This window comes from Lepidothrix coronata, unplaced genomic scaffold (assembly GCF_001604755.1).
Source record: "Lepidothrix coronata isolate B3197 unplaced genomic scaffold, Lepidothrix_coronata-1.0 Scaffold85, whole genome shotgun sequence".
Taxonomy (NCBI): domain Eukaryota; kingdom Metazoa; phylum Chordata; class Aves; order Passeriformes; family Pipridae; genus Lepidothrix; species Lepidothrix coronata.
Window position 1 is genome coordinate 3011522 of NW_016690265.1, and position 12068 is coordinate 3023589.

General features: G+C 38.9%; 1 protein-coding gene across 4 annotated transcripts in view; it reads left to right on the forward strand.

Annotated features, from left to right (window-relative positions):
- The window catches only part of CFAP99 (cilia and flagella associated protein 99), a 55133-nt gene that overhangs the window by 21994 nt on the left and 21071 nt on the right, over window positions 1-12068 (forward strand). For 3 of the 4 annotated variants that reach the window (XM_017820736.1, XM_017820734.1, XM_017820735.1), the window contains exons 6-10: window positions 126-238; window positions 2217-2397; window positions 6326-6406; window positions 9619-9684; window positions 10638-10697. In XM_017820736.1, coding sequence (XP_017676225.1) covers window positions 126-238; window positions 2217-2397; window positions 6326-6406; window positions 9619-9684; window positions 10638-10697 — 501 coding nt within the window. The remainder of the gene's footprint in view (window positions 1-125; window positions 239-2216; window positions 2398-6325; window positions 6407-9618; window positions 9685-10637; window positions 10698-12068) is intronic. The other variant, XM_017820737.1, reaches the window with a different exon arrangement.

A 12068-nucleotide genomic window follows, 5' to 3' on the forward strand; every position in this document is an offset into this window, starting at 1 on the left:
TAATTACAAAGTAAAATACAAGCTACCTCTTCAGCAGTGTCTGTAATAGAAACAGCTATCTTTTTGTGGTCTTAAGTACACCATATCTTCAGTATTCATAGTTAAAATAAACCACTTATTATTAGTTTCTTAGATTCTTCTTCAATAAATTGCATTTGAACACATGGATAAAAGATGAATGGAGTCACTTCTACGACTCACTGTATGTAAAAGAGAATTTGATTGATCCACTGCTAAGGTAAGTAGAACTTAGTAGTCTCTGGCCAGCTCAAAGTTTAAAAGCTGGAAAAGTCTTACCCTGAAAGCTGAGTTTTCTGTTAAAGTGTTTCTTCTGTTGAAGTCTCTCAGAACCCTTCTTGTCTTCATGAGACTTTAGTAATCCCTTTTACTTACCCAGAGGCAAGGTTCTGTCATAGAAAAGTTCTTTCACAGCTGTTGTACATGTACTCCCTGGTGCCCCTGAATATATCAAACGTCATAATCTGAAAAAAAAAAGATAGAAGGTTCAAATTATCTTACCGAGTTAGAGTCATGCCTCATAAGTCACTTCAACATCTGTGACATTAGGCATTTGAAAAAATGATGTTTGACTTCTCTGAGTTTGGCTTTATGCACAGACTTGTTTATGCCGATGGTCGTAAAATCCCTTCTGAGCAAATCAGATAAGCATGTAAACAAGTCTTTTAAAATTATTATTTATTTACACAGTTGCAGCATCATTTAACAGCTTAAACGCTCTGAGGTGCCAGGTGCGTCTACACACTGGTTAGGTGGTGATAGAGTAGCAACAGTACCCTTGCCAGACTGGAACATTTCCATGTTCCATGGACAAACACCAGCTCTGCAGCCTACTGGGTCACTTTTTCACTGTTTTTATCCAGAACAGTATAGATTAACCCAGATGATGGCAGGCACTGTTAGACAAAAACATGCTGCAAACAATGTCAGCTGAAAAAGAGTTTGCATCTGGTTCTGTCATTTCAGAGTCACACTAGAATTAATCCTTTCATACTGTGCAGTTTATGAGCACTCCAGCAAATGTACAGCATAGATTTGGCTTGCACTACTCTGAATTTTACTGAGTTCTACAGGAACCACAGGGATGGATATACTTGAAGTCAGAATTTGACTCAAAATACTCCAGTGTAATGACTCTAATTACAACATATGCTTACAATACTGTAAAGATACAGATAGAGAGGTAGAGATAGAGGTACACATCCATCTTCACACCGTTTTTATATGTACACATGCATGCAGGCTGATGCTTAGGCCATTGCTTGTTTCATTAGCACTCAGCTTATTGGAGCTGTCCTTCACACTCAGTTACACTCAGTGGAATGAATCGTGTTTTGCCTAGAAGTGGTAAATGTAAGTTATACAAGAATGTTAAAGACCAGATTTGGTTCCTGCGTTTGAAACTTCCTTCAGGGGGCTGAGGATGCATTGATGAGTTTAGTCAGTTCAGTAGTGGAAATTCTTTTACATATGTCTTTGTGTTCCTCTTTCTAATGTCAATTATGTTGATATAAAGAGTCCTATTTATTTTAGCGGAGCTTCATCACTTGCACAAGTTACTTGCAAGGCTCCTCCTGTAATGACAGTACACTGTTTGTGTCTTACCTTTAATATGTCCCTTCCTGTCATTCCTTGGAAGAATTTTGAACCTTCATACAAGTCCAAATGCAAACACAGAGAAAAAATAATCTTGGCTGCCCTCAGGGTTCACTGAGGGTTCATTTGCTAACTCACCAAACTCCTTACATCTGTCTATCTTTTTTACTAGAACTGCCTGTGCTTTGAGATTGATCTGTGTGTGCTCTGTTGGTTGGTACAAGTGACATTATTCAGACCACTGTTTGTTCATAGTCTCTTCATTTAAGTGTGTTAAGTGTGTAATTAGCTTATGACAGCTGCTTTTCTGATTCATAGTCTGGTCCTGTTGCAAAACGAACTGGCAGCAAGGAATAGTTGCTTAGTCTGTAAAAACTGTGGCTATTTCACCAGTAGTAATCTGAAAGGACCAGCATCTATCAAGAGGTGAAGTAACACAGTGCAACTAAATCCTGAATACAGAATCATAGACCAGTTTTATCAAAATTGAATGGCTGAAAGCCTTACAGAATTTGCACCCATGCCAACCTCAAATAGTGTGTAAGTTTGTATGAAATTAAAAAAAATTAAAATAAAATTGAAAATTCTGTTTTTATTTGAAGATGGCAGCCAAAAGTCCAGCAACTGATTGAACAACTCACAAATAAATTAAATAATTGTGCTACCACTGTCAAGACTTCTAAAGTCACTCAGCCAAAGGAATTTAATTTGACTGTGCCCAAACCACGTGCCATTCCTCTACCTCTGCCAACACATCTGCCAGTACTGGAAAAAAGACAGCCTGTAAGTTGATTTATGATTTGAAAAACTCTAAATTTTTTGTATGCTTGTGCACAAAATCTTGGTAGGGGAGTTAATAACCTCTTTTAAGTAAGAATAGAAAATCTACAACCTTTGACAGATCAAAAAGGACTTTGGCAATAATCTATGTTATTGAAGGTCAGATTTCTAAAAAATCCACTGATAAACTAATTCTTTTCATTTCAGTGAATGTTGTGTAAGCGAGTGGTAAGCCAAACAGAGGAAAGGGAAAAGGTTGGTTCTTGTAGTCATTTTGTGACTTTCAGAGGTAGAATTACAAAATGGGTATAAATTGATGGCAGCATTGATACAAGTGTTTCTGATAGTCCTTGGCTTTGTAAGATGCTTGCTTTGGATAATGCACCGAAGCAGGTAAGAAAGAACATTGAAATGAAAATGTTTTACTAATTTAGATTTTTTTGTAGATGAACTCTCATTAAAATAAACAGAAAAGCAATTTAACTGGAAATGAGATGGACTCTAGGTTTGCAGCTCCTCCTTGAGGGTGGAATTTTATTCCTTTCTAACTGTATTAGTGCTGAATCTCTGAAATTAAAGTTTTTTCAGTTTAAATTCATTGCTCATCCTCACATGAGACTAGATGTATCTTTGAAATACTAAGTTGTTATTTTACTGATTGTCTCAGATTGTGGTTCAGTTACACTGGTACAAATCAGAGACCCACAACTGGTTTTAAGTTATCTCTCTGGGGTAAAGCAAACAGGATCTGGGATCAAGCTGCTGTGAGTAACTTAATAAGGACTCCAAAACCATCTGTATTCAAATGCAGTGGGAAGTGAGCTTGGAAATCATAGATTTGGGCATTATCTGCCACCTTGTATTAGCACTTCAAGTTTTAAATAATACATGTGTTGAATGCTCTTAGAAACCATTTACATCTTAGGATGGCAGAGCAATTTAATGGTACAGTGTTATACAGTTAATGGGATTTTACATTGAAATAGCTTAATACCAGGCTCTGAAAAACTGCATTTAATAACTACTTAATCAGTATAGGAATGAGTCATGTTGCTGTCATTTTAGAACCTTTATGCTGTGCAACCCCTCTTAGAATAAATTTGCTTTAACACAGATGCATTTAGTGAAGTTCATTTGGGGTGTTAGGATTATACTAAATTTGGTTTACATTCTGGCCAGGTCTGCAAATTTAAAGCTTGTGTGGATCTAAAACCAATAGTGTAGTAGTGACACATGTTGTACTCATTTCTGTGCCTATCTTAGCAAATTAAGCTTCACTTTAATTTGCCATATTGTTATCAGTATCACCATTTCACATCCTGAAAGGAAGAGAGACTGAAAAGACAAGCTCAGATGGCAAGACTCAGTAAAGTGAGAGTTTATTTTTAAAATTTAACAATGAAACTACTCACTCTAAATATTTGGTCTAAATATTATAAATTCTTGTTTCCACTGGCCTTTGCACATGGATGCAGACACAAGTGTGCACATATGCACTCACACATTCATAAATACAATTCTACAAAGGAGTGCTTTGCCTTGAAGTTTTCAAAGGAGACAAATAGAGACAGGTGCTTAAACCTGATAACATGCAAAACTATTTGGACACATTTAACTTCCTTGGATATCTTGGCCTAGAGTGACAAATAAAATCCATTCTTTTAGTATCAGCACTGTACCAGAACAATAAGATTATGCAATGATTTTATTTTTAGATTTTCTAAAAACCAATAATATATTTTAAAAAACAAAACGGCTGCACTGGGATGTTATTGTAATGCCTTTCAGCCAAATTTAATGTATTTTTTAGATATTTTCCTTATTATTTCAGCTGTGCTTCATGAAAGAAATTGCTGATTGTTTAAAATAATTAAATGGGTGAAATAATTTAAGCAATACAGAGGATTTTGTTTGCAAATATACAGACCAAACAATAGATTTATGATCTTCTTATGTATAAAAATAGAAACCCTTAATACAATAGCATTGCATTAGCTTGTCCTTGTCCACCTTACAACAATAACTTTTAAAAAAGAGTGATGAAAGTTTAGAGCAATTAATAATTTTGTTCTTCCTTAAACTTCTTGTGGTACCTATCCCAAAATAAACCTCTGGTTAAGGGATATCCACACAGCCTGTGTGAGCTTGACCACTGGCTGGAGAGGGAAAGCAAGGCTGGTGTCTTACTCCCAGCCCTCTTTTTTCACATTTGGATTAAGTAGGTACAGTTTGACCTTTTTGATCTCTCTGTTGCTGGAATTTACAATTTACTTACAGTGACCTCTTATCCTCTTCCAGCAGCTGGGTAATTGCTGTATTGCCTACCTGTCTGTCTGCCTGGTACTCATACCATGGTGTCTGAGGGCTGAATTACAAGGCTAAGAACGTTTTTGAAACAGAGCTGATTGAAAAGTCTCCTCCTTAAATTACTTGGAATAAGCATAGCTGTTTCTGAGGAGAGATTTCCAGCTTACATTGGCAGACGAGTGCAGTTTTGCAGGTAAAGCACATGACTAGGAAGGAGAGTGAAATAAGCTGATACTCACTGCATGTGCAACCCTTTGCACATCCTCTGGGCTTTAATTTCTCCACCTATGAAAGCATAATAAAAATTCTTAGATACTGCTGGGAAATACTTTCATTTCTGCTTTACTTAAAAAGCTCACAAAAATACTTGAGCAGTCTCACCACTGCATTTAATTGCTAGCTTCTTCTGTTTGTGCATTTATTGTAGCTGCAGATAAAGATGTCACATAGTAAAGGCAGTGGAAAGTCACAGAATCACAATCCGTCAGATTCAAGACTTTTTGAAAGCACAGCTCTTTATATAGTCCAATAAAGCTAGATGGGATTCACATGTTCCCTAAACTGATCTCCAGTACAATACAGACTTATACATTTCTCCCATTAATTCTTTAATTAATTTTGTAACTTCTAATTGATCTAGAACATTTTTAGCAAGATAAACATTTAAGCAGATGCCCACTAAACTGTCAGACTATCTCACCCACATAGGAAGGAGACATCCAGTCTTTTTTCAGAGTTTGCTCTGGTCAAAATTTGTTGCTCAAGCAAATCTTGAAATCTCCCCAAAGTCCCTAGTCTCCTGTTGATCCCTATGACAGCCATACAGTCACTTCCTGGTCATTTTAGCTGTAGCACTTTCTGATCTGTGAATGCTTTCCCAAATCTTTGATTAATGCTAGGAGGGCCCTTTCAGTCCTCAACCTCCAAACATTTAATCCATACCTCCAGTGGTTTTCCCTTACAAGGACATTGGGACAGCCATGGTAAATCAGAGCAAAGGCCCATTTTGCCCAGTGTGTTTTCCAGCAGTGGCTAAACACAGATGTCTGGGAAGACCAGGGGGATGGGACAAGCACAGCTGCTCCTTTCTCCACCTGCCTTCTCAGTCTCCCACCATTTCAGCTCAAGGACTTCCTCAGTTACAATGAAGTTTCTGGATATTTATTAAACTTCAGAGGATTTCTCTTCCCTAAACTTCGTTGGAGTCCCTGTACCTTGTTGCTACTACCACACAGGGTGCCAGAGAGCTCCACAGCTTAACTTTATTCAGCTGCCCTATGTGGCTGTCAGTGCTGTGAAACTGAAGTTTATGAGATGTCAAACAGAACTGTTCCCATTCTGGCAACATTTTTTTCCCCTTTGATAGGGCCTATAGGACTTTTAGCCTTTCTTGTACTAGTTTCACATTTTTTTTTCATTTGACCAGAGATTATATTACATTAGACAGGACTGAAAAGCCTGGGTAGTTCCAGCTAATTGGAATCCATCCCTGTCTTCTACACTGGCACTAATAGAAAAGAATCAATATTTAAAAAATAATTGCTGCTGTTCTATGGTAAAAGTGAACGTTTCACTTGGAATGTTTTATATCCTATGTTCTAGAGATTTTTTTCTTTTAATGTAGGTTCCTCCAAGCACCTACAAACCTCCAAAGGAAATAAAGCAACTAGAGGAAATCAAAGATAAAAATTTCCGAAAAGCAAGCGTAAGTATATTATATTCTTGTTCTACTCCTTCCTTTCTTCTAAACTTGTTCTTCTGTATTGTTCCATCTTCACAGGTCTTAGAACTTTATCTGAAACGTATCTGCTTTTGCACCTAAATTTTGCACCTTGTGGCTCTTTCTCTATAGAGTCATGAAGTTTGTATCCTCTATTCTGTTCTAGCACCGTTTCCCCATCTTCTTTATTTTATTATTAATTGTCTGAGGCAAGATCCACCTTTTAGTCACTGTACAAGTACCACATGAGAAATTTTGCAAGTGGGCATATAAGGCAGCAGAAACATGATTACTTCCTTGTCTTCTCAAGCTTGAAGTAGTTTGATGGTTCTTTTACTCCCACAAGAAATGTGCATATTTAAGGTATTTGGTTATTAGTTAAGGCTTCAAATTACAAAATATGTTCAATATTTTTGTTTTCTGTAGTAACTGATAATAACCATGTCATCATCCACTGTTTTAAAATATCAGCAAACTCTGACTTCTCTTTTTGTGCAGACTTCATACTCTTTCCTTCAGCAGCTGAGAGAGCAGGAAGTCATCCTGGCTTGTACACGGTCTGTGTGTTAAGAGAGCAGGAGAAGGGAGGCCTGGAAAAACAAACAGATCTAGTTATTTTATCCAAACTTTGACACGAATCTTGTTCAATGATTTAGTTCCTGTCATAGTTAAAGCAGATTGTTATCATCTTCTCCTTGGAAAGGAATTAATTTAATGTCCATTTCCACTTTCTTTCTCCCTCCCCACACTGCAGTCACCATATGCAATTAAATAATGGTATAAGCTTGATAAAAGGTATTGCCATGTGACTCCTTTTTAACTGCACTCTCACACCTCCATTCTGAAAATGCCTGACTCTAGTTTTCACTGGCCAGTACAAGTCCATTCATCACTGTTCTGGGCTCTCCTCATGTCCTTGTGAAAGGGGCATTGGATTCTCTTCCAAGAACATAGTAAGTGCTTTCATGTGGGATAGATTCTAGGGGGATAAACTTTGCATTCCTTTTGCTGGCCCATCACACTACCTATGCTTGATATTTCATTATAAAACAATAAAACATTAATTTTTTTATTCTTTTGTTATTTCCATATTGTTGAGGAAGCACATCTCTATTTGTCTGTGCGCTTATTTGTACATTACGAACTTCTTAGAAAAACCAGGAAGGAAAAGCTAAATATCACAGTGCCTAAACTGTCAAAAATCTACAGCAACTACAAAATCACTTTACAACCAGCCACATTCTTCAGTAGAGAAAATGCATGAATACAAGAAACAAAGGAAAACCACCGCAGAAATTATAGCTGCAATAACAGCAGCTTTTGCCGCCTCTGGAAATGTTATAAAAGGCATCCAAAGTATTCACAAAGGTCAGTTCCCTTGACTGTTTGCTAAGCAAGCTGAAATGATGGGTCCTAACAGAAATATGCATGAAAAAAGCCATTTGTTTCGTAGCATTTCTGCAGAAGCTGTAGCTGTCATTATAAGAACCGTGTCTGAGCATCTGTGAGGAGTGAGAACATTGGAAGCCACACTCCAGACAGTTATGGAAGCACTGATGTTATCAGCTGCTGCCCAGAAAGCCATTAGAAAAATCTAGTCTGTATTTCACAGCTCTGATTAGGAATTTGGTTTACAACCAAAAGAAATATACAAAAACTGGAAACATGGTTGCCTGCGCTTCCCTCTTTAAAATGACTGAGGGAATTACTGCCAGAGGTGTGCCCATTGGAGCAACCCCTGGTGCTGTGATCCCCTGATCATAATCTTCTAATGTAACTCAAAAACAAAGCCATGGTTTGTCAGCTATGTGGAAACAGTTACTACCAATGGTACTCATGTGCCATGGATAAGTATGATGCTTTTAAGTTGAAATCTGGATGTTCATACAGATGGACCTGTCAAAGGTCTGATGCCCTGTGCAGAGGATACAACCACGCAGAACTGTGTAGAAAATCAAGAGTTGCTTACTTCAAGTCTTTAATCAAGAATGAAAATTCATATAAATACTAAGTCAAGCTTTCAGGGTCTGTCTTGGGGCCAGTGTTATTTAATGTCTTCATTAAGGACAGAGATGAAGGGATCAAGTGCACCCTCAGCATATTTGCTGATGACACCAAGCTGAGTGGTGCAGTTGACACTCCTGAAGGATGGAATGCCATCCAGATGGACCTGACAAGCTCAAGAATTGGGCCCATGGGAATCCTGTGAGGTTTAACGAGACCAAGTGCAAGGTGCTGCACCTGGGTCAGGGCAAATCCCCCGTATCAACAGAGGCTGGGGGACGAACAGATCAAGAGCAGCCCTGCTGAGAGGAACTTGGGGGTGCTGATGGATGAGAGGCTGGACATGAGCTAGCCATGTGCACCTGCAGCTCAGAAAGCCAACTGTGTCCTGGACTGTATCCAAAGCAGCAGAACTGTGGCCAGCAGACAGAAGGAGGGGATTCTGCCCGTCTACTCTGCTCTGGTGAGACCCCTCCTGCAGTGCTGCATCCAACTCAGCACAGGAAGGACATCAACCTGGTGGAGCAAGTCCAGAGCAGGACCAAGATGATGAGAGGGATGGAGCACCTCTCCTATGAGGAAAGGCTGAGGCAATTGGGATTGTTCACCCTGGAGAAGAGAAGACTTCGGGATGACCTAACTGTGGCCTTCCAGTACCTGAAGGGAGCCCACAAGAAAGATGAAGAGAAACCTTTGACAAGGCCATGTAGTGACAGGGCAAGGGAGAATGGCTTCAAACTGAAAGAGAGTAGGTTTTCATTAGTTGTTAGGAAGAAATTCTTTACTGTGAATGGGGTAAGGCACTGGCATGTGTTGCTCAGAGAAATTGTAGATGCCCCATCCCTGGAAGTGTTCAAGGCCAGGCTGGATGTGGCTCTGAGCAACTTGGTCTAGGGAAAGGTGTCCCTGTCCATGGCAGGGGGGCTGGAACTAGATGACCCAAACCATTCTATGATTCAAGGAATAGACCCTGAGATTAGCTTAGTTGGTTAGAGCACAGTGCTAATGCCAAGGTTGTGGCTTTGATAACGGTAGAGACCACTCATGAGTTGGACTCGATGATCCTTGTGGGTCCCTTCAAACCCAGAATATTCTGTGAAAATAGTGGTCAGGGCTGCAAGGCTTTTTAAACAGAATTATTCTTAGAGAATTTAAATGTACGACACTCTTCAAGTTAATTGTTGTAATTGCAGGATCTGCTCCTGAAAGCAAATACTGACCGGTTCAGGTGTGCAACCATGAAGCCTGAAAAGAGAGAGGTATGCTACAAAATACTTCCTTACCTAAAAATCCCCCAGTATGAAGATGAAAAACGACTGGAGTATTTAAAGATCTCAGTGTATTTGAAAAATTATATTTACTCGGGCTTAGGAGTTATGTGGTATGATTTATAGCTGTACTGTCATTTCACATCCATATACCAACCTTTGCCTCTTTGGATGCATAATGCACAACCCCCTTTTCTTCTGGTGCTGCTTTATTATTCTCCTAATTATGAGACAATCAGCCTTTCTGTGAAACTCCTCCAACAAGTCTCCAAACTGGCAATATTTCTCTAAATCCACTTATTATTTTTCCATTAACTTTTATGCCACAGAGTCGCCAAGCTGAGGGAATAACAGTCCCATTCGTACAGAATTCTTGCTTTGGTTGATTCCCAGTTTGCAGTTATGTCACTAAGCTATGTATGTAATATATGCATTTCAGCATCACTGCTTCATATTCTATTCACTGTGTTCATCCCCATGATACCAGACAGTTTCACATCAGTATCCATAGTGAACATGATAAAATTAAATTAGTAACCATCAGTAGAATTCTACCACTAATTAATAATTTATTGAAGTGTGCTTTGACACTTTATTTTGTCCTCCCAGTATCTATTTCATTTAAAAGCTGAATTTATTAATATATATATAAGTAATATTTCATAGTCAAACAGCATCACTTACTTTTTACCATTATCTTAGTCAATAAATTTTAGTTAATATTTAGACCTACATTTCTGTGGTCATTTGATTTGAAATTTTCCCACTAACTGGGGTGTACATAGCAAGTTTGTGGATATAACAATTCCAAAATATGTCCCCTATGTATTTGTTACTCTAGATGAATATTCAAGTGTTATTTTTGATAAATATCTAATATTTTTTGCTGAATAATTGAAAATCTGTTTCTGAAATGAAACCATATATTTTGGTTTGAACTGCAGAGCACACATGACAGTATGAAGAGTAAACCATCATTCCGGGCTCAGAAGATCCAAAGTAAGGTGAGAAACCTTTAAGGAACTGATGTCAGATGTGCTTGAAAATTTTGGAGTGAAAAACACACATGCAAATCCTGTGGTGACACAAACTCTTGTGGAATCCATGGTTTTACACTAAGGTCTGTGGCCAGGAGCATGGGATGGGTTGGTCTGTGGCTCAGAGATTTTTTCCTATGCACCGTGAACAATCCACAAAGAAATGGTCAGGGAGCAACAGGAGTGTGGCTACTCCATGAGGGAAGAGAAATAAGGAGCCAAAGGTAATGAAAGCACAGGCAGTGCCCTCACCAACCAGGACACAGTATCTGAACGTGAGAAGGATGTGACAGGTTCACTGACAGCAGGTCACCCTTTGGCAAAGCAAGGCAACAGGTCAGGTCTGGAGTCTGCCCTAGAAGTCCATTCAGGAGATGAGGCTACAACAGCAACCTGTGTCCATGACAGCAGGAGACAGAACTGGAGAGTCAGCCAGGAGCAGAAAAAATCCCAGCACAATGGGAAAGGACTGAAGGCCATATCTGAGCTTTAGTGGGGCTCCCAGACCAGTGAGCAGAGGGTGTGAGTGGAGGTTCCAGGGGAGGCTGGTCAGGGTGATTAAAACCTGTTGGTTCCCTGAGGGCTCTGGCAGGTAAATTGTGTGCAGTTGCACCGTGTAGCCATATTGCCTTTACAGTGTTTTCAGTTACAAAGGGAGAAGATTTTACATAATATGGTAAGAATTGAGAATCATCCCCAGAAAAAAAGAATTGTAAACCCTTGGGCTGAGAACTTAGCATAAGGACAGAAGAATCTTGCATCCAGTAAATCACTGTTTCAAATGAGATCCTAAAGAATGCTGAGCAATCATTCCAGCTAATGACTGTCTGATACACAATATACAATCAGGCTGGATGTTTGTCTTGTTTCCTTCAGATGCATACTGAGGTTATGAAATCCGCTATACTGATTGCTTCTCTTCTAGGATTTCCAAGGGTCAGGGAATTGTAAACGTGGAAAATGGGCTGTTCAGCCTTAATGGTGTAACACATGAAAACTCACATTGCTGTTTCTGCAATAACTGTACTATGATGATCTTCAGTCTTGTATTTGTTCAATCTGTCACCTTTCATTTGTTTCAAGCTCATATGCAGAATAATTTAAGGAGGAAACTGTGCTTGTATCATGGTCTCAAATATCTAGTGAGCAGGTCTGCCTGTGTACTTAGGGACAGCTCATATATACCCTGAAAAGACTCTATTTGGGGAACTGGGCATCTGGCAAGTATTTCTAAAGCCTATCTGGCATTTATCACATACCAGAGTTATCTTTAATAACAGTATCAGCTACTCAGTCTGTTTGCTTATAGTCCAGCAGCATTTAAAGTACAGGAAAGTA